The sequence below is a fragment of the Hypanus sabinus genome, chromosome 2 (genome assembly GCF_030144855.1).
Source record: "Hypanus sabinus isolate sHypSab1 chromosome 2, sHypSab1.hap1, whole genome shotgun sequence".
In the NCBI taxonomy this organism is placed as follows: domain Eukaryota; kingdom Metazoa; phylum Chordata; class Chondrichthyes; order Myliobatiformes; family Dasyatidae; genus Hypanus; species Hypanus sabinus.
Window position 1 is genome coordinate 113714382 of NC_082707.1, and position 27187 is coordinate 113741568.

The window sequence follows — 27187 nt, forward strand, 5'->3', positions numbered from 1 at the left end:
ATTAAATGCCGTTTGGATGACAGATAGGTTTGTAAATCAAAGATGTCCTCCAGAGATTCAGTTATTGTGGAAATGTGTTCATTGAACTTTCTTATATCAAAGGATTGCTGTTTAATTTTGATATGAAAAGTGTGTATTTCTCATTTCAATTCTGTGTGATTTCAGAAACGTGGAGGTACTGCAGATAACTGGGCACTGAAATTATTGTGGTTTTAACAACTTAAAATCCAAATGTCATATATTGCTTGTGTTAATACATCTGTTGTTTTTCTAGCATTCGGATTTTGTGAGTATAAGGAGCCAGAATCTACTCTGCGAGCTTTAAGGTTATTGCATGAACTTCAAGTAGGAGACAAAAAGCTGCTCGTAAAAGTAGATGCAAAGACCAAAGCCCAGCTGGATGAATGGAAGGCCAAAAAGAAAGGAGTCAATGGAGTAGGTCCATTTATATTCAAAATCAGTGTTCTTTTAAAAAATACTGTCTTGATATTTGAACTGAAAAAGTTAATGCTGTAGATATTCAACAGTTGAGTCCATATTTGTGAGGAGAGAAATGGTGTGAATGACCTTGCATCAGAACTTTATAATTAATATTTTTTTTATAAATTTAAAGTGCAATAAGATTGGGTTCTGTGTAATTATGCATTATGGTGGTGTTAAATGAGCATTATGTATAATGCCAGATTTTACACTGTGGTTAGATTACTGGATGAAGAATCCAGAGGCTTGAATTAACTTGCAAGGCATTTATAAATCCCAATGTGGAATTTAAATTTAGGTTAAAAATGTGGATTTGTTTATAACTGCCAGTGTATGTGCACTATATAACTGCTTATTAAAGCCAGTTTTACTCACTAACGTTCCCATTGGAAAAGAGATCTGCTATAATCAGTTTGGCATAATTGTAATTCCAGGTGCAGCTCTTGCATATCTGCTGAAATGGTGTGAAAATCCACTCAGTTCAAGACAGCTGCATTCAGTCACACTAACAGAGGCCAAGATCAGCCTAGGCACTGGATCTTTCAAGAATCACTAGATTCTGGAATGGTTCCAGAAGACTGTAAAATTGCAAATGTCACTCCACTCTTAAGAAGGGAGAGGCAAAAGAAAGGCTTTAGGCTAATTAGTCTGACCTCAGTGGTTGGGAAGATGTTAGAGTTGATTATTAAGGATGAGGACTCTGGGTACTTGGAGGTACGTGGTAAAATAGGCCATAGTTGGCATGGTTTCCCCAAGGGAAAATCTTGCCTGACATATCTATTGGAATTCTTTGAAGAAATAACAAGCAGGATAGACAAAGGAGAATCAGTTGATGTTGTGTACTTGGATTTTCAGAAGCCCTTTGACAGGGTGCCACACGTGAGGCTGCTTAAGCTATGAGCCCATGTTATTACAAGAAAGATTCCAGCATGCATAAAGCAGTGGATAAATGGGAGGAGGCAATGCATGGGAATAAATTGAGCCTTTTTTGGTTGGCTGCTGATGAATAGTGGTGCTCCACAGGGGTCTGTGTTGGGACCGATTCTTTTTACATTATACAATGGCATACAAAAGTTTGGGCACCCCAAGAGATTTGAGCTCTCAAGCCTTTGATTTGTCAGGCAAGATTTTCCCTTGGGGAAACCATGCCAACTATGGCCTATTTTACCACATACCTCCAAGTACCCAGAGTCCTCATCCTTAATAATCAGCTCTAACATCTTCCCAACCACTGAGGTCAGACTTTGGGCACCCCAAGAGATTTGAACTTTTACCAAGGTCTATGGCTTGTTCACAGTCATTGTTAGGAAAGGCCAGGTGATGCAAATTTCAAAGCTTTATAAATACCCTGACTCCTCAAACCTTGTCCCAACAATCAGCAGCCATGGGCTCCTCTAAGCAGCTGCCTAGCGCTCTGAAAATTAAAACAAATGATGCCCACAAAGCAGGAGAAGGCTATAAGAAGATAGCAATATGTTTTCAGGTAGCCATTTCCTCAGTTCGTAATGTAATTAAGAAATGGCAGTTAACAGGAACTTTGGAGCTCAAGTTGAGGTCTGGAAGACCAAGAAAACTTTCTGAGAGAACTGTTTGTAGGATTGCTAAAAAGGCAAATCAAAACCCCTGTTTGACTGCAAAACACCTTCAGGAAGATTTAGCAGACATTGGAGAGGTGGTGCACTGTTCTACTGTGCAGCAACACCTGCACAAGTATGACCTTCATGGAAGAGTTATCAGAAGAAAACCTTTCCTGCGTCCTCACCACAAAATTCAGTGTCAGAAGTTTGTTAGGGAACATCTAAACAAGCCTGATGCATTTTGGAAACAAGTCCTGTGGACTGATGAAGTTAAAATAGAACTTTTTGGCCTAAATTAGCAAAGGTATGTTTGGAGAAAAAAGGGTGTAGAATTTCATGAAAAGAACACCTCTCCAAATGTTAAGCACAGGGGTGGATCCATCATGCTTTGGGCTTGTGTTGCAGCCAGTGGCACGGGGAACTTTTCACTGGTAGAGGGAAGAATGAATTCAATTAAATACCAGCAAATTATGGAAGCAAACATCACACCATCTGTAAAAAAAAAAGCTGAAGGTGAAAAGAGGATGGCTTCTATAACAGGATAATGATCCGAAACACACCTCAAAATCCACAATGGCATACCTCAAGAGGCGCAACCTGAAGGTTCTGCCATGACCCTCACATTCCCCTGACCTAAACATCATTGAAAATCTGTGGATAGACTCAAAAGAGCAATGCATGCAAGATGGCCCAAGAATCTCACAGAACTAGGAACTAGAAGCCTTTTGCAAGGAAGAATGGGCGAAAATCCCCCAAACAAGAATTGAAAGACTCTTAGCTGGCTACAGAAAGCGTTTACAAGCTGTGATACTTGCCAAAGGGGATGTTACTAAGTACTGACTGTGCAGGGTGTCCAAACTTTTGTTTCAGGCCCTTATCCTTTTTTGTTATTTTGAAACTGTAAAAGATGGAAATAAAAAAGTAATCTTGCTTAAAATATTAAAGAAATGTGTCATCTTTAACTTTATGCCTTTTGGAAATCAGGTCATCTTTTACTCGCTTAACTATACACAGTAACAGAAATTTTGACTGGGGGTGCCCAAACTTTTGCATACCACTGTATGTCAATACAGATGATGGAATTGATGCTTTGTTGCAAAGTATGCAGACAATATTAAGCTAGGTTGTCCTGTGAGGGAGCCCATTATTTATTTACTTACTGTGGCAGTTCAGCAGGAGAAATTGATCCCATTTTGTCCTATTGGATTTGGCGTGTGGACTCCAAACTATTACTGGTTCAGCTTTTAGCTATATCTAAGAAACCAAATTTGTTACTTAGCCCCAGTGGGTAAAGAAATGCATTGTTAAAAAGAAGTTTATGTTATGAAGATAGAGGTTAAAATGATCTATCAGAAAATGTATTTAAAGAAATAAATAGGCCTATATACCACGTCATATAGGAGTTTCACATTTGTATTGTGAAGCCTTTTGAGGAAAAGAAGTTGTATTCTCAAGTTAGTATTACAGTTTTTCAAATCCGGGCAATCAGTTATATAGCAGGTTCATAAATAATTTCAAAAGTAAAGCAAAATCTAGTCTGTTGTATTCATATTAATGCACTCTACAAGAATGCCTAAGACGCATTTTTTCAGGTAGGAAATGCTTAATTACGTACTTGGCAGATTTTCAATGTAATAACGAGTATTATTTTAATTGTTGCTGCATTCTGAAGGATACAAAAACAGAAGATTCGTCAGATGATGTTGTGGATGAGGAAACTAAGAGGAGAGATCAGATTGTAAAAGGAGCAATAGAAGGATTAATAAGAGAATACTCCAGCGAATTAAATGCACCTTCCCAAGATCAAGATTCACATCCTAGAAAGAAGAAAAAAGAAAAGAAAGAGGAGGTATTTCAATGTAGATGTATATTCTTTATTTTAAATTCTCAGTTGATGATTAGCACAAAATTTAAGTTCTAAGTTCAAAAATATTGATGACTACTTGTTACAATGGTATAAGGATATACTTTTTTTTTGAAGTAAGGGCAATTATATCATGGAAATATAAAAAAATAGTTTCGATCAATAGATGAAATGTTGATTTATAGCTTAAATAAAAAGCTCCCTTTGAGAATTGGTATTGAATATAAATGTTGCAACTTTTTTCCAAATAATGATACTCGTAGAAAAATAGTGCATTTTGTGTTAAATGATCAAAATTGAAATATTTTTTCAGAAAAATCTGTATGTCCTTGTACTCAGTGGTAGGTTTAGCAAAGTAAATGGTATATTGGCCTGCACTGTAAGGGAATTGGAGAAAATCATAAATTACTCACAGTAACATGGGACCTGCATCTGGAACAATGTGTGCAGAGCTAATCTCCATACCGAAGAAAGGATATACTTGTGACAAGAGTGCTAGATGGGTTCAGTGGATTGATTCCTCTCATGCTTCAAAGAACAGTAATTTTATTGGAACTTTTTTTTTGAGATTTAACAGAATGATGCTTCTATTAGCTGGGGTGGGTAGACCAGGGCTATTTACAATTTGTTTATTTTGGAGGCTGAGGTCCCACTATTGTTCTATTTGAAGCTGATTTGAACTTTCAGCTGGTTAAATTTCAAATGATAATGACATGGATATGAAAGCTTTAAGAGAGATAATGAGCAAGCTAAGGATGGAAGAAGGAAATCAAAAATATAGTTTATCTTGTGACAGCAGTGTGCATTTGAAAAGAGCTACAAGTAATAGCCATACATAGGCTTGTCTGTGTATCAAAAACTGCAAAAGTGAAAGGGTTAAGGAAATGAACGTTGTTAAGCTACTTTCGTACTAGAGCTGCTTGAGTAAATGTGACAGCTGTGTTTACATCTATTGTTTTTCTGAGAGTTTGTGTGTAATTAGATCAAAAATGAATACATTATAAAAGTTAATATCTAAGTGGAATAAGGTCTGTAAATTATTTTTGGACATTAGAAGAGGTTAAATAATTGAATGGTGCAATAACTAACTTCATTTGGTTGGGTTGTGCAACATTGTAGGAAAATAATCTTAGTATAAGTGGTATTGCATTAGGAAGCTATGAGAGTTAACATTCAGCAAAAAGCATTGCTAAGACTTCAGGAAAGTGTTTAGATTAGATCCTGTTGTGGACATAATTCAGATGTTAATGTAAGTAATTATTCAAATCGTTAAGTCTCCGCATTATAAAAATACGTAGTACGGTATTAGACTAGAGAGAATGTATGCTCATTACTCGCATGAATGGAATCTGGAAATACATATCCATCTATTAATGTTTTAACAAAACTCTCGTCCAGCAGTACCTCTTCATGTTAATTTTAATCTGACATGTTAGTAGTTAATGTAGATTGGCACTTAACTGCATTGCCAGGACTCTTGAGCAGAGTCTTTGAAACTCTTGTTGCATTTGGAAGTCCTCAGGGCACTATTTGAAGATGATCATGGGGAATTATAGCCAAGTTTTGTCCTCACTTTTAAAGAAAGATGTATTGTCATATCAGGCTTCCTTGCATTAGTGGATGCTTGGCATTGCCAAATTTCTATACCTCAAATGCACATTTGGCAGCCTTCTGTGAACATCTAATAACACCTCAAACCTTTTTTTTAATCATTGGATACTACAGTAACTATATTCCGCCCTTGGAAGTTTCCATGTTTTATTGTTTTACAGCACTGGGTCACAATGGATTCAATTTGGCTTTATTTGACACAGGTTCAAAGTGAAAACAAATTTCTGTAAATTGGTCTAAAATTATTACAGTTGTTAAACACAATAATTGCATAATTATTCACCCCCTTCAAGTCAGTATTTAGTTGACAACACACAAAATGCTGGAGGAACTCAGTAGGCCAGACAGCATCTATGGAAAAAACTACAGTCTGTGTTTTGGGCCAAGACTCTTCAGCAGGACTGGAGAAAAAAAAAGATGAGTTAGAGTTGGAAGGTTGGGGGGGGTGGGTGCACATGTGGAAGCACAAGGTGATGGGTGGAAGCTGGAGGGGGAGGAATGAAGTTAATAGCAGGGAAGTTGATATTTGGCAGAGATATAGGGCTGGAGAAGGGGGTCCGATAGGAGAGGACAGAAGGCCATGGAAGAAAGAAAAGGGGGAGATGCACCAGAGGGAGACAATAGGCAGGCAAGGAGATAAGATGATAGAGGGAAGAGGATGGGGAATGGTAAAGAAGGGGGGGCATTACCAGAAGTTCAAGAAATCAATGTTCATACCTTCGGGTTGGAGGCTTCCCAGGTGGAATAAAAGGAGTTGCTCCTCCAACCTTAGTGTGGCCTCATCGCAACAGTAGAGGAGGCCATAGATTGACATGTTGGAATGGGAATGAGATAGTGGAACTAAAACGGGTGGCCACTGGGAGATCCAGTTTTTTCTGGTGGGCTTGGCGAAGCAGTCTCCCAATCTATGTCGGGTATCACCGATTATACAAGAGGCTGCACCAAACACAGTATATGACCCCAGCAGACTCACAGGTGAAGTATTGCCTCACCTGGAAGGACTGTTTGGAGCCCTGAATAGTAGTGAGGGAGGTGGTGTAGGGGCAGGTGTTACTTAAAAGATAAGTGCCAGGAGAGAGATCAGTGGTGAAGGACAAATGGACAAAGGAGTTGTGTAGGGAGCGATCCCTGCGGAAAGCAGAAAGTGGTGGGGAGGAGGGAGAGATGTACTTGGTAGTGGGATCCCATTGGAGATGGTGGAAGTTTCGGAGAATAATGTGCTGGATGCAGAGGCTGTTAGGGTGGTAGGTGAGGACAAGAAGAACCCTATCCATGGTGGGAAGATGGGGTAAGGGCAGATTTGTGTGAAATGGAAGAGATGCAGTTGAGAACAGCATTTATGGTGGAAGAAGGGAAGCCCCTTTGAATGAAGAGGGCAGCTCCCTGGAATGATGCATCTTTGGCAGCAATTATAGCCTTGAGTCTGTGTGGATAGGCCTCTATCAACTTTGCACATCTGGACACTGCAATTTTCCCCCATTCTTCTTTACAAAACTGCTCAAGCTCTGTCAGATTGCCTGTTGATCATGAGTGAAGAGCCTTTTCAAGTCCAGCCAGAAATTCTCAGTTGAACTGAGATCTGGATTCTGACTTAGCCACTCCAGGACATTAACTTTGTTCTTAAACCATTCCTGTGTAGCTTGGCTTTATGCTTGGGGTCTTTGTCTTGCTGGAAACAAATCTTCTTCCAAGTCACAGTTCTCTTGCAGACTGCGTCAGGTTTTCCTCCAGAATTTTGCTGCATTCATTTTACCCTCTACCTTCACAGGCCTTCCAGGGCCTTCTACGGTGAAGCATCCCCACAGCGTGATGCACCACCACCATGCTTCGAATTAGGAGTGGTATGTTTTTGATGATGTGTGGTGTTTAGCTTACACCAAACAGCGTTTAGCCTGATGGTCAAAAAACTCAACTTTGGTTTCATCAAACCATAGAACCTTCTAAACTTCAGAGTCTCCCACATGCTTTCTGGCAAACTCTAGCGGAGAGTTCACGTGAGTTTTTTTTTTCAACAATGGTTTTTTCTTTGCCATTCTCCCATAAAGCTGTGACTGGTGAAGCAGCTAGGCAGTAGTTGTATCTGCAGTTTCTCAGCTACAAAAGCTTGTAACTCCTCTAGAGTTGTTATAGGTCTCTTGGTGGCCTCCCTCACTAGTCCTCTTTTTGCACGGTCATTCAGTTTTTGAAGACAGCCTGCTCTACGCAGATTTACAGCTGTGTCATATTCTTTCCATTGATGATTGGCTTAACTATACTCCAAGGGATATTTGGTGACTTGAAAATTTTCTTGTATCCATCTCCTGACTTGTGCTTTTCACTAACCTTTTCACGGAGTTGCTTGGAATATTTTTTTGTCTTCATGGTGTAGTTTTTGCCAGGATATTGACTCACCCGCAGTTGGAAGTTCCCGATACAAGTGTAGTTTTACCACAATCAATTGAAACACCTTGACTGTACACAGGTGATCTCCATTTAACTAATTATGTGACTTCTAAAACCAATTGGCTGCACCAGTGATTTGTTGTGTCATATTAAAGGGGGCGAATACATATGCAATCAATTATTTTGTGTTTTATATTTGTAATTAATTTAGATAACTTTGTAGGGGTCTATTTACACTTTTGACACGAAAAAGTATTTTTCCGTTGAGTAGTGTCCCAAAAAAAGCCAAATTAAATCCACTGTGATTCAGTGTTATAAAATAAAACATAAAAAACTTACAATGGGGGATGAATACTTTTTATAGGCACTGTGTGTACTTCCAGCTTAATCCATTCATATTTATATTAAAGGAAAATTTAAAATGACTTAGCAACTTTTGCTTTGTTCAACAGGATGATATAAGTGCTATGGAAATGGAAGAGGATAAACGAGACCTAATTTCTAGAGAAATTAGCAAATTCAGAGATACTCACAAGGTAGTACCAAAATTTATTTTATTTCTATAAATATGAGCACAAGATCTACACACTTGCTTTTCTTAGAAAGCTGATAGGTCATTAAAACATTTGCTATCAGTAAGATTATCTTTGTTAAAATGAGGTAGTCAGTGACTATCCCTTTCGGTCATTAATATATGGATGAATATTACTTTGGGCCCATTTTAAGTTAGAATTACAAAGGAGAACAAAATAACTTCATCCATACTGTATATTTGCACGTATAATCTGATTTTTCTCAGGTGTACTTAGAAATGAATTGTAAGGGGGATACTTTTTTTTGTTTTTATTTAGTTATTGGAATTCAGTATTAGTACTAAAACCATTTTGAGTTATCAATTGATCAGTGGATTTTGATAAGTTTTAATGCATTGTCAGGTTAATGCTTGTGGTGCATTTAATAACCAAACTTAATAGTACAGGAATTAAATCTAGCAACTTAATGCAAATTTGAGAAGGAAGAACAAAGTTAGAACCTTACCTTCGAGCAAATGCCTAGTGGACTGTAAGTGGTACTGTTGAATGGTTAGGCATAGAAGAAGAAAATGGGGTAGGGAAATCCAAAACAGATACCATATAACATGCATGGAATAATGTACATGCCCTTAAAGCTAATCTATTCATTGACCCCCACCATTATGATAGAGATCATATGGTGACTAAAGCAAGATGAACTCAGAACTTGTGAAAATGCATGGATAGGACGTAAGTATGAGCTTCTGTTTCTTTTTTATAAAATTCATGGATGCCCCCTTAGAGAAATATGCAAAGGTGCAGCTGGTCATTTTTCAAAGTCGTTTGCTTTCACAATCTCGAATAATCTGTTTATCTCCCTACTTCTGGTTTAATGCAATCATTTTCAATATTGGGAACTTTTAATACGTGTACAGTCAACCTTTGCATGTTTTGACTCTTGTATTGTAATGTATTTGCTACAGTCTTTCAGACTGTTGCTGTCAAAAGTTCAGTTTAACAGGGGGTGTCCATTTAGAGTACTGATGAGTCTGAAGAATATGAGGTAAGACCCAATAAGCTTATCTTTTCCCTCTCCTTTTTCCTTTGCTTTTAGTCTACATTTGATATTTAAATTAAACTATTTAAATTTATTATTTTCATTCATTCCCTTTTTAAATCTAAGGTAGCTTGCATTGAAAAATATCCATTAACATCAAAGTAGTTGGAATCATTTGTAAGTCAGTTAATTTTTTAAGTTTAAATAATGATAGGAGTGTTAAATGCATTGAAAGCTGAAGGAATTAAAATATTAAAGGTATGGCGATATAAAACTTTTAGACCTACCTTTTAATATTTCTCCCTAGTTATGTCAAGTTTTTCCCAAGAAAATATATTCAGCTATAAGGGATGTCAGAATTTTGTAAGTATGTAAAAGAGTGTTTTACTACTTGAAGAGGTAATAGTAAAGCTAGTAGCCTTTAGAAGAGGTAAGTTTGTAGAAATCCTGTAACTCATTAATTAAATTCCTTTCTGTTGAAGAAATGGCCCTTTATGTGATATTTAAGTATTGTATATAAGTGGGGTGGTCTTGTAGTAACAAACAGTTTTAACAATATAGAATAGCCTGGGATGGCATGCATATTTACCCTATTTCAATACATCTTAATACATTAAAACATTTCTCAAGCTAGATATGTGTGTCTGCGCTTAATACACTTGGCATATTTGAAAACTATTTTGCATTTCTTCTACCATCAGTTATGGCAGTTACATCAGTATATCCAGCAGTAGGTGGTGGTGATACTTATATTTTCTTATTGCCTCATACTGATTGGATAAATTGATGTGTTGTAAAAGCTTCCTTTTCATTATTGTTTGCTGATTTGATAGTCATTGATTGCCGATCGCCAACAAGAGTTTTGAGGTAAGAACCTGTGTTTACAGTTGTTTAATACTTTTCAATTGTTGCATAATGTTTGTTTAATAATTTACTGTTTAATTGTAAACTAGGGATTATTTATTGTATGTAACATGTATATTGTAAAAGTTGCTTTTTCTAATGTGTTGGCATCTGCTGGTGCTGACAACACGGTTATTCTATTACTTGTGAACAATTTACTTGCTCTTCCCAGACATTTAGCTTTTAGGCAGTGTTAATCCAGTCTTGACGATCCAAGTCCTAGCAGACCACTGTAAGTCAAATCACTTCAAAGGATGGATTGTAGTCTCTTCATTTTCTAGTAGGAAATCTGGCAGTAATGTTTTTTAAATAAAATTTTATTGTTTTTATCTGTATTTAAGTAATTATATAAAGTTGTGTGTTTCTGATATAGTTGACAAACTTTATGTCAACATCCTTTTTATGATCTTGAGATTAATACATTTTTATAGCATTGCAATATTGTAAATATCGCTAATGAGTAAGAATTTTTTTAATTTTTAGAAACTAGAAGAAGAAAAAGGGCGACGAGAAAAAGAAAGACAAGAAGTTGAAAAGGAGAGAAGAGATAGAGAGAAAGAACGTGAGCGAGAAAGAGAAAGGCGTGAAAGAGAGAAGGAACGCGAGAAAGAAAAGGAGAGGGAACGGGAGCGTGAGCGGGAAAGAGAGCGGGAACGAGAGCGTGAGCGGGATCGGGATCGTGAGCGAGACCGTGATAGAGATCGTGAGAGAACAAAGGATAAGGAAAGAGAACGCGACCGAGAAAGGGATCGAGAGCGGGATAAAGAGAGAGAAAGAAGTCGGGACCGGGAGAGAAGCAAGGATCGAAGTAGATCCAGGTGATTATTTTAGGAAATGGTTCACTGTTTCAGTAAGTTATATCTTAATCATTCACTTGCCTGAAAATAATCTTTTATGATACGTTTTCACCATCCCTGGTTATATTCCAAAATTTATTTTTTCAAATAGTTGCTATAAAGAGTAGTGACTTTTTGAAGATTTGGTGTCAGTTGCATCATGTTGAAATAAGATGATGGAAAATCAGCTTCTGCCAAAGCAAAGTACAAACTTACAATGTTTGGCATAAAAGCAGACATAAAAGACATTGCATCACACTGGGGTGGGGGGGAGATGAGAAAACAAACTGTGGATACTATAGACTTTTGCATCCTGATCTTTGTATCTTACTACTTTCACTGCTTGGCCCATTTATTTTCATGCTCTGCATGCACACCACTCATTTCCTCTTCACTCTCACTTTCTCTGCTGCCCTAACATGGAGATAATTTCTCCTGAGTTTCTTGGGCATGTTATAATTTTACCTTGCGTTGGTTATTTAGAAACAGAAAACCTACAGCACAATACAGGCCCTTCAGCCCACAAAGCTGTGCTGAACATGTCCTTACCTTAAAAATTACTTACGGTTACCCATAGCCCTCTATTTTTCTGAGCTCCATGTACCTGTACAGGAGTCTCTTAAAAGACTCTATCATATCCACCACCATTTCTGTTGCCGACAGCCCATTCTATGCACTCACCAGTCTCTGTGTTTTAAATAAATCACCCCCGACATCTCCTTTGTATCCACTTCCAGGCACCTTAAAATGGTGCCCTTGCGTGCTAGCCATTTCAGGCCTGGGAAAAAGCCTCTTACTATCCATACGATCAATGCCTCTCTTCATCTTATACACCTCTATCTGTCACTCCAAGGAAAAACAGCCGAGTTCACTCAACCTATTCTCATAAGGTATGCTCCCAGTCCAGGCAACATCCTCATAAATCTCCTCTACACCTTTTCTATTTTTGCTAGGCTGTTTATATAATGTTGCAGTTTTCAGCCATAAGACCATGCTAACATTACTTCTAATCAGATTCTTACATTTAATGGAAATTTGCAGAGAGAAAAGCCGAGAAAAGGAGAAGAAAAGGGATAGGGAAGAAGATGAAGAAGAAATGTATGAACGTCGGAAACTTGAAAGAAAGCTCCGTGAGAAAGAAAATGCATACCAAGAGGTGGGAAACTGAATTAGACAAAAAGTATTGCTAACTTTGTCAAGTTGGAGATAAACTGGAGGAACACATACAGGTTTAATTTGTCTGGGTGTATTTGATATTGGCATTATTTGATGTTCTGACTGGTGTTCAAAGTTGGGACATCTTGTGCTGTCAGAATTTGATTTTTTGATCTCCATCTAGAAAGGATACTAAAAGCTATTTTAAAGGATTTGTGCAATTTAAGTTGATTTCAAGATTCCAAATGCATAACAACATTGATGGTTTGTACTGTTTGCTGAACCACTCAAGTTAGTACTGAATTTTGCCATTGGATTTGAAGCTGCTCTGTTATATTAAATTTGGATCTGTTTAATTAATATTTGACCTTTTGATATAGCGTCTTAAAAATTGGGAAATAAGAGAACGGAAGAAGGCCAGAGACTATGAAAAAGAAGCTGAAAGGGAGGAAGAAAGGAGAAGAGAAATGGTGAGTGCAGTGTACTGAAACCCAAACCAAAATCTTATCCAAGATTCTGCGTCTGCATGTGATTGTTTTACAGTTTCATAATTTCTGTTCTGGTTTCTTGGTCACAATTTAAACACGTTACTATATCCTATTTCTATATTTAAATTTAAAGTTAAGTCTAAAACTGCATTGGTTCACCAAGAGTTGGATCCAAATTATTGTTAACCCAAGCTGAAACATTTCCATTTAAAAGTTATGTCTTTTTCAGTTATTCAAATATCATGTCAAAATTCTATTTTTTTTTTAAATTACAAACCATGGTAAATGAAAACAGTTTGTGTAACTATGCTGGTTGATGCCTAACTTACACAAAGGCCTCCTTTCAAAAATCCTGGATTTAGATTATGTAGATTTGTACCTATTCATTTCAGCTGTTCCTTGCTTCTGATGAATTTTAAGATTTGACCTTTGGGTTGAGGTACTCCAAGTGAAATGAGAAATTAACAATGCAAGACTGAATAATTCAAACCAGCAAAGATAGTTCTGAAAATGAGATTGCTGAATGCATTTGAGACTGTCTTGAACAGTATGTCATAAAATCAGCTAATGTGCAGACCAGTTTTGCACTCATTCCTGGGTAAAATGGAATTCAAACTTGGACTTCCATTTAAACAAAGTTAATTAAATATGTATAATGAGGTAGTTTGAACAGTTTGTGAAACTTGGTCTCAGGTTGTCATAATAGCTAATAATGGGAACCATTTAAAAATACTGTCAAAATTATTATAAAACTATTCAAATTGTTAACTGAAGGACAGTTATTGAAAATAGATTCAACACGAGGAAATCTGCAGATGCTGGAAATTCAAACAACAACAACACACACAAAATGCTGGTGGAACACAGCAGGCCAGGCAGCATCCATAGGGAGAAGCGCTGTTGACGTTTCGGGCCAAGACCCTTTGTCAGGACTAACCGAAAGGAAAGATAGTAAGAGATTTGAAAGTAGTGGGGGGAGGGGGAAATGCGAAATGATAGGAGTAGACCGGAGGGGGTGGGATGAAGCTAAGAGCTGGAAAGGTGATTGGCGAAAGTGATACAGAGCTGGAGAAGGGAAAGGATCATGGGACGGGAGGCCTCAGGAGAAAGAAGGGGGGGGGGAGCACCAGAGGGAGATGGAGAACAGGCAAACAACTAAACATGTCAGGATGGGGTAAGAAGGGGAGGAGGGGCATTAACGGAAGTTAGAGAAGTCAATGTTCATGCCATCAGGTTGGAGACTACCCAGCCGGTATATAAGGTGTTGTTCCTCCAACCTGAGTTTGGATTCACTCTGATAATAGAGGAGGCCATGGATAGTCATATCAGAATGGGAATGGGACGTGGAATTAAAATGTGTGGCCACTGGGAGATCCTGCTTTTTCTGGCAGACCGAGCGTAGGTGTTCCACGAAACGATCTCCTAGTCTGCGTCGGGTCTCACCAATATATAAAAGGCCACACCGGGAGCACCGGACGCAGTATACCACACCAGCCAACTCGCAGGTGAAGTGTCGCCTCACCTGGAAGGACTGTCTGGGGCCCTGAATGGTGGTAAGGGAGGAAGTGTAAGGGCAGGTGTAGCACTTGTTCCGTTTACAAGGGTAAGTGCCAGGAGGGAGATTGGTAGGAAGGGATGGGGGGTGGGGGGGAGACGAGTGGACAAGGGAGCCGCGTAGGGAGCGATCCCTGCGAAAAGCAGAAACGGGCGGGTAGAGGGAAAAATGTGTTTGGTAGTGGGATCCCATTGGAGGTGGCGGAAGTTACGGAGAATTATATGTTGGACCCTGGAGGCTGGTGGGGTGGTAGGTAAGGACAAGGGGAACCCTATCCCGAGTGGGGTGGTGGGTGGATGGGGTGAGGGCAGATGTGCGGGAAATGGGAGAGGTGCGTTTGAGAGCAGAGTTGATGGTGGACGAAGGGAAGCCCCTTTGTTTAAAAAAGGACGACATCTCCTTCGCCCTGGAAAGAAAAGCCTCATCCTGAGAGCAGATGCGGCGGAGACGGAGGAATTGTGAAAAGGGGATAGCCTTTTTGCAAGAGACAGGGTGGGAAGAGGAATAGTCTAGGTGGCTGTGAGAGTCTGTAGGTTTATAGTAGATATCAGTAGATAGGCCGTCTCCAGAGATGGAGACAGAAAGATCAAGAAAGGGGAGGGAGGTGTCAGAAATGGACCAGGTAAATTTGAGGGCAGGGTGAAAGTTGGAGGCAAAGTTAATGAAGTCGACGAGCTCAGCATGCGTGCAAGAGGCAGCGCCAATGCAGTTGTTGATGTAGCGAAGGAAAAGAGGGGGATGGATACTGGTATAGCCTTGGAACATGGACTGTTCCACAAAGCCAACAAAACGGTAGGCATAACTGGGACCCATACGGGTGCCCATGGCTACACGCTTGTTTTGGAGGAAGTGGGATGAGCCAAAGGAGAAATTATTGAGAGTAAGAACTAATTCTGCTAGACAGAGGAGAGTGGTGGTTGAGGGGATTTGGTTAGGTCTGGAATCCAAAAAAAACCGAAGAGCTTCGAGACCCATCTCGGTGGGGGATGGAGGTATATGGGGACTGGACGTCCATGGTGAAAATAAGATGGAGGGGGCCAGGGAACTTAAAATCATTGAAAAAATTCAAAGCATGAGAAGTGTCACGAACATGGGTGGGAAGAGATTGAACAAGGGGGGATGTTATGCCTACCTTTTTGTTGGCTTTGTGGAACAGTCCATGTTCCAAGTCTATACCGGTATCCATCCCCCTCTTTTCCTTCGCTACATCAACGACTGCATTGGCGCTGCCTCCTGCACGCATGCTGAGCTCGTCGACTTCATTAACTTTGCCTCCAACTTTCACCCTGCCCTCAAATTTACCTGGTCCATTTCCGACACCTCCCTCCACTTTCTTGATCTTTCTGTCTCCATCTCTGGAGACGGCCTATCTACTGATATCTACTACAAACCTACAGACTCTCACAGCTACCTGGACTATTCCTCTTCCTACCCTGTCTCTTGCAAAAAGGCTATACCCTTCTCACAATTCCTCCGTCTCCGCCGCATCTGCTCTCAGGATGAGGCTTTTCTTTCCAGGGCGAAGGAGATGTCGTCCTTTTTTAAACAAAGGGGCTTCCCTTCGTCCACCATCAACTCTGCTCTCAAACGCACCTCTCCCATTTCCCGCACATCTGCCCTCACCCCATCCACCCACCACCCCACTCGGGATAGGGTTCCCCTTGTCCTTACCTACCACCCCACCAGGTCCAACATATTCTTCGTAACTTCCGCCACCTCCAACGGGATCCCACTACCAAACACATTTTTCCCTCCCCCACCCCTCTTTCTGCTTTTCGCAGGGATCGCTCCCTACGCGGCTCCCTTGTCCACTCGTCTCCCCCCCCACCCCCCATCCCTTCCTACCAATCTCCCTCCTGGCACTTACCCTTGTAAACGGAACAAGTGCTACACCTGCCCTTACACTTCCTCCCTTACCACCATTCAGGGCCCCAGACAGTCCTTCCAGGTGAGGCGACACTTCACCTGTGAGTCAGCTGGTGTGGTATACTGCGTCCGGTGCTCCCGGTGTGGCCTTTTATATATTGGTGAGATCCGACGCAGACTAGGAGATCGTTTCGTGGAACACCTACACTCGGTCTGCCAGAAAAAGCAGGATCTCCCAGTGGCCACACATTTTAATTCCACGTCCCATTCCCATTCTGATATGTCTATCCATGGCCGCCTCTATTATCAAAGTGAATCCAAACTCCGGTTGGAGGAACAACACTTTATATACCGGCTGGGTAGCCTCCAACCTGATGGCATGAACATTGACTTCTCTAACTTCCGTTAATGCCCCTCCTCCCCTTCTTACCCCATCCTGACATGTTTAGTTGTTTGCCTGTTCTCCATCTCCCTCTGGTGCTCCCCCCCCCCCCCCCCTTTCTTTCTCCTGAGGCCTCCTGTCCCATGATCCTTTCCCTTCTCCAGCTCTGTATCACTTTCGCCAATCACGTTTCCAGCTCTTAGCTTCATCCCACCCTCTCCGGTCTACTCCTATCATTTCGCATTTCCCCCTCCCCCCACTACTTTCAAATCTCTTACTATCTTTCCTTTCGGTTAGTCCTGTCGGCCCAAAACATTGACAGTGCTTCTCCCTATAGATGCTGCCTAGCCTACTGTGTTCTACTAGCATTTTGTGTGTGTTAAAAATAGATTGTAAGGTTCCCTTGAAGAGAAGGGAATTTACAACCTATATTGATGACTGGAAGAAGAGATTGATTATAATTTTCTAGTTATCTACTAATGAAGCATTTAGGAAGACAAAGTACAAAAGAATGAGGTCAGGTTGAGGAGGAAAGAAAGTGGAAATGCGAAGTTATTTATCGGCTGAGAAATTTAAAATATTAAATCTTGTAAATTTGTGACAATATTAAATATTTTTAGAGAGGTTTGGGTGTCATTTGTAAATGACAAAGTTAACATGTAAATACTTTTACTTTTATTGCAAGTGCATTGAAATGGCAGAATAAGAAATTCTTGCCTGCAAATGTCAAGAGGTATTTGGGGCCTTTTCCAAGAGTATTGTTTGCAGTTTTTCCCCTTTAAAGGGTGCTTTTCTTTTCAGAGTGAATATAGTAGCACAATTTTGTGTGTTAATTCCGGCAATCAGGAGTTATCTCAGGAGGAGAGATTGAATGGGAAGAACTCTACCACTTCTGCATTCTAATGGCAATTTAGAGTAACTAATTAACTTACCACTCAATATACGTTTGAGGCATGGCGGGAAACCAGAAGTGGAAGATTGAAGCTGAGTCTTTGGTACTTTGAAATAGCAGCTCTACTGGCTGTGCTGCTATGACACCCCTTCACTGAGGCTAGAAATTTGCTAGTTCAGGTGTCATATATCCCAGCAATCTTGTCCCTCATATACTGAGTATATTGAAGGCTTGATTGACTAGTACTTGGGAATATAATCATTATGGATCTATGTACGAAAGTTTGAGAATCATCTCTTGAGGAGATGAAATAGTAAAACAGGAATTATGGATAGATGTATGAATGATACTGTATACTGCGGCAATGTCCAAACCACAGTATAAACGATAACTGTGGTTCGTGGTTATCAATGTGATTAAGGAATTGTATACATTATACAAAGTCCCTAAGTTAGGAAATTAAACCATTCGATTGCTTTTTTTGTTACTTCTGCAATTACTTCCAACACAAGAGAATCCAAACATCTAGTCTTGTTACTCAAGTGTCATTACTGTCACTGAGTATGTGTTCCATCAGTATTTTGGGGTGTCACCATTGACCAGAACTCACCTAGGCTGTGAAAAGTGCTCATCCAGTCATATCTGAAAATGTTTGCACCATTCAAGAGCCACAAACTGGTGTGATGGAGTATCCTCCACCTGTCTGGGCGAGTGCATGGCCATCCAAACTCAAAAAAAAATAAAAGTCTCAGCCACATTCATGACAAGGTAGAGCACATAATTGGCATCCAGGCGACAAACCTAAACCATCACTGAGTCCAAATCCTGGTACTACATCCATAATTACATTGTAGGTATGTCCATATTATAGAACTGTGGTGGCTCACCATCATCTTCTCAAGGGCATCTAGGGAATGCTGGCTCAGCCTGCAAAGCCCAAATCCTTTGAATAAGGAGAAAGGCTATGCTGCAGGTTATTATACTGGTTGAGTTTATTTAATTGTAGGTCTTCAGCTATAAATAGTCACTTAAATGTACCTTTATCCACAGACAAAAGAGGCAAAAAGACTGAAGGAGTTTTTAGAAGACTATGATGATGATCGGGATGATCCAAAATATTACAGGTGATTCTAGTCTTCAGATCTTCTGAAATATCCACAGTATATTTTCTCATCTTCAGTTTATGTATTTGAACAAAATTCCTGTCTTAATTTCAGAGGAAGTGCTTTGCAGAAACGCTTAAGAGATCGAGAGAAAGAAATGGAAGCAGATGAAAGAGATCGCAAGCGAGAGAAGGAGGAGCATGAGGAGATTCGGCAGCGTTTGTTGGCAGAAGGACACCCAGATCCTGATGCAGAGCTTCAGAGGGTAAATCGTGACTTGAAGATTTTTTTCAATGATATAAAAACAAAGTTGTAATTGCATTTAAATGCATGTTATAAATTAAATAGTTACTGAAAGGAATTCTATGCTACAGGTGATAGTGTAGCTAAAGACTAGTTATGTGCCCCATTAATCATAAAAATATCACAATGCTGCATTTGTCTATTGTACTTGTCAACAGAATCAGTTTACAAATGCTGCAAAGTAATCTTTTTTTGGATTAACTATCTATTACTGAAGTTCCATATCAAGGAAGATGCATGTGGACAACACTGCTCTGGTACCACTTCATAACAACAAGCATGCTATCTTTATATTTCATATGCAAACTTGTTAACATACATTTTATTTTATTTAAATCTGAGTACATTGCTTGTCGTTACCATTATAGCATTATATTTCATGATGGGGCATTATTTATTATACTTGTATTGAAATAGAAGGAAGGCATTATTAACTTCGAGGGAGAATGTTTTTCCTACATTGAAATTATGAACAGAGTAAAATAAGAATAAAATGTTTGGCTCCTCATTGAAACAAAGATAAAAAATCTAATAAGTATATTGATACTTGGAAGCAAGTAATTCAATCCACTAGCCATTATTTCCTCTTTTGTTACAGCTTTTCTGGACAGAACATGATATAATTTGATGTATCAGGCTGCTATAGGGAAGGCTTTGTTTTGTCCCAGCATTGGTAAATAGATTGCAGGATATTTGACAGAATCTATGTTGTCATAGCATAGTGATCGTAAGTATTAATAAGTAACAGCCACCAAGGCTGTTGAGTTGTCTAATAAAATTCTTCAAACAAAATACTTTACAGGTCAGGCAGCATCTGTGAAGAGGGAAACAAAATGATTTAGGCTGATGATCTATCATCAGAAATTTTTTATCCCGGGCTTTGAACTCTGTAGTGGAACTAATGCCAGATGCTTATTATCACCAACAGATGGAACAGGAGGCAGAAAGACGGCGGCAGCAGCCTATCAAACAAGAGCCAGAATCAGAAGAGGAGGAGGAGGAGGAAGAAAAGCCAGAGAAAGAGGAACGCCGAGTGGAAGAGGATGAAGAACCTGAGCAGAAACCCTGCCTTAAACCCACTTTGCGTCCTATCAGTTCCGTCCCATCTGTTTCATCAGCAAGTGGAAATGCCACACCAAACACACCTGCCGATGAATCCCCATGTGGCATTATCATACCACACGAGAACTCGCCTGATCAACAGCAAGAAGAGCAGCGGCCTAAAATTGGGCTGAGCTTGAAACTAGGTGAGGCAGTAATAAAAATGTTGAGTTTGCATTGTGCGTATCTACTCCTGTTCTGTGTGTGTTTGTGTTGAAATTGCCTTTTCTTGTTCAGTGTATTAAACAGCAGGTTTCTTCTCTGGATTTAAGTATAATGTAGGCTAATAATATGGAAGTCTTAGCCTGTAGGCTAAAGGATATTCTATAGTATGATTACCAGCAACCTGATCTGGTGGAGCTGGCACTAAAAATTGCATGCTTACTTATAGTGGGGGGGTGGGGGGAACAGGAATGGATAGCGAATTTAAATATACAAAGCTTAGAGCTGATGGTCAAGCGTGGAAGAGGTACCCTGGATTTTGACTTCATCAGGTATTATTCAGTGTAGACTTACATTTCACACTACGATTCTTAATATTGACAGAATAAAGTTGTTCTTGTGTCATGTGCAGTTTATATACTGTTTGAAATCTGTGTTAATCTATTATGAGTACTCTATAGTCTGCACATTCTGCTACCTTCTTCCAATATTTGTTATTACTGTGTATCTATGAACTTCTGCAGAACAAGGAATTTCAGTGCTTTTCCATATATGACAATAAGCTAAGCTACTCTAATCTAATCATGCTTTGATCCCAACCATTACTGAACTTGATTTGTCTTTTCTCTGTCTAGGTGGTTCCAATAGCCCAAGTCAGCCAATTTCAGTCAAACGAAAGAAACTGCCTGTTGATAGTGTTTTCAATAAGTTTGAAGATGAAGATAGTGATGAAGTTCCTAGGAAACGGAAACTTGTCCCATTGGATTATTCAGAGGATGAGAAGAGTTCCTCCAAGGGAAATGTCAATACAGAAGAAAAACGAAAACACATAAAAAATCTGATTGAGAAAATCCCTACAGCTAAACCCGAACTTTTTGCCTATCCTCTTGACTGGTCTATTGTGGATACGGTACGTATCTGCACTTGTATCTGTGAGTGTTTCTTACCAGTAAGAATAACGAGGAAGTTTTGAACAGAAGTGAAGGTATATTGTTTTGTCCTCATTGCTTCATTATGGGGCCAGGGAATATTTAATTCATAATTTGCTTTCTGTTTTAATACAAGAGTGTTTCTCGTCTTTATATACAAGTCTTCCCCAGCTTATGAATGCCTTATTTCCTGCATGTACGTAAGTAGCCTGTAGGCAAGTGCTTGGGAAACTAGTGAAGTGGATTTGCTGGCTGCTGTGGTCACCTTCTGCCATATGAAAACTCAGTTCATAACCATATTTCTGACTTGTAAACTGAGTGGGCTACAGACAGTTCCTGGGAACAGAATCCTGTCGTAACTGTTCATTGTTAAATCATGCTACAGCAATCTTGAATGTGAACAGACTGGTGCTGACTTACCAGTCTACCAGTATTTGCAAGAGGACCACTTTAGTCCTATTTGGCCATTCCTTCCCTGGCTGCCTTAATCTGCCCAACCATTGGGAGGAATCTCCAGAATTGCCCAAATCTTCAAGAGATGCAGTTGTTTTAGGAGATGAGTGAGGAGCTTTGTGGTGGATTATATTGTATAGCAAGGGTGCAGTGTTGCTGGAATTCTCAAGACAAGGAAATTTCACAGAGCTCTTTTTAAAAGATTCCATATTGAAATGTATTTTTTTAAATTATTGTTCTAGCCATGGTTTTCCACCCACATTTCACTCTGAGATAGATGTGTGTGGAATTGAAGTGCACTGATTATCTTGGGCAGGTATGGAGGAAATATGTGCAGCTCATATTTCCTGTGAGCCGCCTTTGGATGTGGTTTGGATTGTAAGTCTGCCTTCACAAGTGTGCTATGCAATAGAGCAGACATCTAGTCAGCTAGCAGTGTTGGCTGCCACTGTACAGAATAGGTGTTGCCTTTGTAACCTGGGTATCAAAGAGAGGGGCGGTGTGGTGGTGCAGCAGCTTGTACAAGATTTAAAAACTTTGGCTCTAGCACTGAGCATATTGCTGTGAAGAATATTGCTGATGACCATCTTGGTAACTAGATGTGCACTAGGGCTTCTCGTCAGGTACATCAACAGCTTGGGTATGAATAGAAAATATGCGGTTCCGCCTGTACATTGCAGTAAATGCTCCTTTGAATTATATGCTCCCATGCATGTGACACCAATTATGGCATTTCAAAGAAAAATTAGATCTGTCATTAAACTTTTTTTATATTCAAAGTTCCCTTAGCAGTTTTAGTAAAGACTTGTCCAGATGAGAATGAAAACGTGTAGGGCAAAGGTATAAGCTGAAAGGTAAAAGATTTTAAAGGAACTTCAGGCAGCTTCTGTCAGAGGGGTGGTGTGTTCATGGAAGTGGTTCAGACATTTGCAAGAACGATATTTGAATAAGTACGTAGATAGGAGGGATATGAGCCAAATGCTGGGAAAATGGTTCTAACTTGATGGACATTGAGGTTGGCATGGATGAGTTGAGCTTGTTTACATGCTCTTACTCTATGACTAAGAACATAATAGGAGTAGGTCATTCAGTTAGCATATGGGCAATTTATTTTCACCTCAGCGCCTCTGCACCATCTAATCACTTAAAGTTGCTCTCTACTTTGATCATTTCAGTCTCCAATCTCTCTCAAGTGCAGTATCTCGAGGATTCGATGTCCCTCTGGGTGAGAAATCACTTCTCGTTTCAACTTGAAGGATTGACTCCTCTTTCGAGAATGTGATCCCTGACTCCAGGCACCTCCACCAAGGGCAATTTCATCCCTGCGTATAATGTTCCAAGCTCTGAAAGAATTTGTTTCAATGAGATCAGTTCTCATCTACACTCCCAAGACTGCTTTAATTCTCCTTGGCACATTCTTTCCACTTCCATCCCATGAACAAACCTGGTTTGTTGGGCACCCTGTAATTGGCTTCCATGCCATTTGGTGTTCAGAATTGCATATAATACTCAAGCGTGGCCTAACTAAGGTTTTAATTTGTTGCAAGGTCTGCCTAGTGTTAACCTTCAGGAGATCAGATCTGCACATGGTATTGCAGAAGAACTCTCACAGGAACCCTGCATAATTTGCACGTCTCTACTTGTGCTCGCGTAAAAGTAGAAAATGAAAACTGTTATTACTTGAGTGAATTGTTTCATGTCAAGATATGAAATGACTGGTGGAAAACAAACAATTTGAAAATCTGATCCTTTGTTTCTGGCTTTAAAACAGCCATAAAATATAAAGCACTGCAATGCAGGGACAGGCTCTTTAGGTTGCTATGTGCTGAAAACAGTAGCAATCTCTTCTACCTGCATATGATTCATGTCCCTCCATCCCCTGCATGATCGTGTGTCCCTGTAAAAGCCTTTGAAATACCACAATCATATCTGATTCCACCACCACCCCTGGTAATGTGTTAGTCACCCAACACATTCTGTGTACAAAGAAAGAGAGAAATGGCAGAAGAATTTAATAGTACTTTACATCTGTCTTCACTAGGGAAGACACAAGCAATCTCCCAGATGTATGGATGGGCCAAGGACACAGGGTAACAGAGGAAATGAAACAGATTGACATTAGGAAGGAAACGATGATGAGTAGACTGATGGGACTGAAGGCTAACAAATCCCCAGGTCCAGATGGTCTGCATCCTAGGGTACTAAAGGAGGTGGCCCTGGAAATTGCAGATGCATTGGTAATCATTTTTCAATGTTCCTTAGATTTAGGATCAGTTCCTGAGGATTGAAGAATGTCTACTGTTATCCCACTTTTTAAGAAAGGAGGGAGGGAGAAAACAGAACTATCGTCCTGTCAGCCTAGCATCAGTAGAGGGGAAGATGCTAGAGTCCATTATTAACAATGAAATAGTGGCATATCTAGATAGCAGTGATAGGATTGAGCCGAGCCAGCATGTATTTACCAAGGGCAAATCATGCTTGACTAATCTATTGGAGTTTCTCGAGGATGTAACCAGGAAGTTAGACAAGGGAGATCCAGTGGATGTAGTGTACCTTGATTTTCAGAAGGCATTTGATAAGGTCCCACATAGGAGTTTGGTGGGTAAAATCAGAGCTCATGGCATTGGGGGGAAGATATTGACATGGATAGAAAACTGGTTGGCAGATAGAAAGCAAAGGGTAGTGGTGAATGGGTGTTTCTCGGAATGGCAGGTGGTGACTAGTGGGGTGCCACAGGGCTCGGTATTGGGACCACAGCTGTTTACAATTTACGTCAACGATTTAGATGAAGGCATTGAAATTAACATCAAGTTTGCTGATGATACTAAGCCGGGTGGCAGTGTGACATATGATGAGAATGTTAGGAGAATTCAGGGTGACTTGGATAGGCTGGGTGAGTGGACAGATACTTGGCAGATGATGCTTAATGTGAATAAGTGTGAGGTTGTCCACTTTGGGAGTAAGAATAGGAAGGCAGATTGTTATCTGAACAGTGTAGGGTTAGGTAAGGGAGAAATACAAAAAGATCTAGGAGTCCTTGTTCACCAGTCACTGAAGGTGAATGAGCAAGTGCAGCAGGCGGTGAAGAAGGCTAATGGAATGTTGGCCTTTATTACAAAGGGAATTGAGTACAAGAGCAAGGAAATCCTTTTGCATTTGTACAGGGCCCTGGTGAGACCACACCTGGAGCACTGTGTACAGTTTTGGTCTCCAGGGTTAAGGAAGGACATCCTGGCTATAGAGGGAGTGCAGCATAGATTCACAAGGTTAATTCCTGGGATGTCCGGACTGTCTTACGCAGAGAGGTTAGAGAGACTGGGCTTGTACACGTTGGAATTATGGAGATTGAGAGGGGATCTGATTGCAACATATAAGATTGTTAAGGGATTGGACAAGATAGAGGCAGGAAATATGTTCCATATGCTGGGAGAGTCCAGTAGCAGACGGCATGGTTTAAGAATAAGGGGTAGGTCATTTAGGAACAGAGTTAAGGGAAAAGCTTCTTCTCCCAGAGAATTGTGGGGGTGTGGAATGCACTGCCTCAGAAGGCAGTGGAGGCCAATTCTCTGGATGCTTTCAAGAAGGAGCTAGATAGGTATCTTATGGATAGGGGAATCAAGAGATCTGGGGACAAGGCAGGAACCGGGTATTGATGGTAGATGATCAGTCATGTTCTCAGAATGGCGGTGCAGGCTCAAAGGACCGAATGGTCTACTTCTGCACCTATTGTCTATAAAAATCAGTTTCCCTGGACCTCGCCCTTAAAGTTTGCCTCTATCATCTTAAATGTATGTCTTCTAGTGTTTGATAAATTCTATCCTGGGGATAAAGATTCTGTCTGTCTACCCTACATATGCCTCCAGTAATTTTTGCAAGCCTTCTAGCCGGTCTCCTCTGGTCTTTAATGATTCAGATAAGTTTGTTTACTGCTCTCGTCCTCTAATACAGGTGGCATCCTGCTAAATCACTTACATACCATTTCCAAAGCTTCTACATCTGTAAGGGGGAGGCCAGAGTTGCATACAATACTCAAGTGTGCCCTACCTAAAGTTTTAATTAGCTGCAAGCTATACCTAGTCTTATTTATTAACCACACTGGTGTACTGCAATTTTGAAATGGATTTATTTGATGGGGAGGTGGGTTAGTAACAGTGGTCTGATGCATCTGCTCTTTGCAAAGTGCTTCCACTTAATCCAAGATGTTATCTCAAAGTTGACTTGACCCAACTTCCCTTTTATTGCAGAGAGCTCTGTCATATTAAACCCATTCTCTTCTGTATCACCTTGCATAAGTTAATTGTATTTATATTAATGATATTAAAATCTAATTAGCATGCTTTAGAGCTAAAGTTGAATAAATATTTGTGTACTTTGTTAATAGAACTTGATGGACCGACGCATTCGACCGTGGATCAATAAAAAAATAATAGAATATATTGGTGAAGAAGAAGCTACACTAGTAGACTTTGTTTGTTCAAAGGTAATTGATCTTTTGTTAAAGGTCTTTTAAAAAGAATGTATTAAACCATTGTTACACACTTAGTTGTGGCAGAGTTAAATATGTTTATTGCGGGCACTAAACCTTTTATAACTGACAGGTGGAATCTGATGGAGATTTTGACCATGTGAAGCTTCCTGTGCAAGGAAAGTGGGTTGATTATGTATTCTGTTTAATTTCTTCTTCAGCTGCCCATCGATGTTGACTGTGCTGAGAATTTAGTCTCTGGAGGCACGTACACTGTCCAGAAACTCTACTCCAACACACCTTGCATAAGTAATATGACAGACAGTGTTGTGCCCCACCATATAGTCTCTGAGTTTCCAAATCTGATGTTAAGTGATACACTTAGTGTAACAGACTTAGCGGATAAGGAAGCTTCCCCGCAGTGACAACTAACTAATCTAGTGATACCATCCGTTGACCAGCACTCTGGTTCCTCTGCATGCCACCAAGGCAGCTGTACCATTGACCCTTTTGGATTCATCTGCCACAGACACCATCAGGCGCCCTGCTGCCAGCCGTTCTCCTTGGGTGCAACCTTTGCCTGAAGAGGCATAACCTACAAAATAGCAAAGGCATGCTTACCTCCTTGACCTAGCTAGCCACGATCCTACTACTAGATTTAATCTAGTCTAGTATACTGATGGAACATCACCTTCACGGCTAGGTTAGACCTGCCAGAGAACGGATCTCCACTGTACTTCACTGATGTTCGGCCAGGTTTAATTTACATTTTAGGTGAAGGTATCAGGTTGAACCTTCTGGGTATGATTTTAAGTATGAAGCTATGTTCATTTATAACCAGAATATATTAATGATGTGAGTTTTATGTTTATCATACTTAAACTGTGGCCTTTTTTAATAGAAATTTTTTTAAACTACTGTTCCCTTTCTCCCACCTAATTATATGTGCTTAAACCATCAGGGTACTTGAAGTATTTTACAATGCCTATTAATTTGAAAAACAGTGGTACTGATCAATGCTTGAGCGTTTTTCATTTGGTGTTTGTATTCAAAATTCAAGCAGGGACAAACTACAAGTTGGGAATCATACTTAAAGCTGGCACCATTTCTT

The 27187-nt window shown here is 40.0% G+C and overlaps 1 protein-coding gene across 10 annotated transcripts in view; it reads left to right on the top strand.

The window, feature by feature from the left end:
- rbm25b (RNA binding motif protein 25b) overlaps nucleotides 1-27187 on the top strand; it is a 78085-nt gene that overhangs the window by 42897 nt on the left and 8001 nt on the right. For all 10 annotated transcript variants that reach the window (XR_009508320.1, XM_059952632.1, XM_059952673.1 and 7 more), the window contains 11 exons: nucleotides 275-435; nucleotides 3730-3906; nucleotides 8367-8450; nucleotides 10870-11204; nucleotides 12264-12378; nucleotides 12758-12847; nucleotides 18611-18684; nucleotides 18778-18928; nucleotides 19895-20213; nucleotides 20865-21139; nucleotides 25993-26091. Coding sequence is in view for 9 of the 10 variants with exons in the window: in XM_059952632.1 (XP_059808615.1) it covers nucleotides 275-435; nucleotides 3730-3906; nucleotides 8367-8450; nucleotides 10870-11204; nucleotides 12264-12378; nucleotides 12758-12847; nucleotides 18611-18684; nucleotides 18778-18928; nucleotides 19895-20213; nucleotides 20865-21139; nucleotides 25993-26091 (1880 nt within the window). In the remaining variant the exon portion in view is untranslated. The remainder of the gene's footprint in view (nucleotides 1-274; nucleotides 436-3729; nucleotides 3907-8366; nucleotides 8451-10869; nucleotides 11205-12263; nucleotides 12379-12757; nucleotides 12848-18610; nucleotides 18685-18777; nucleotides 18929-19894; nucleotides 20214-20864; nucleotides 21140-25992; nucleotides 26092-27187) is intronic.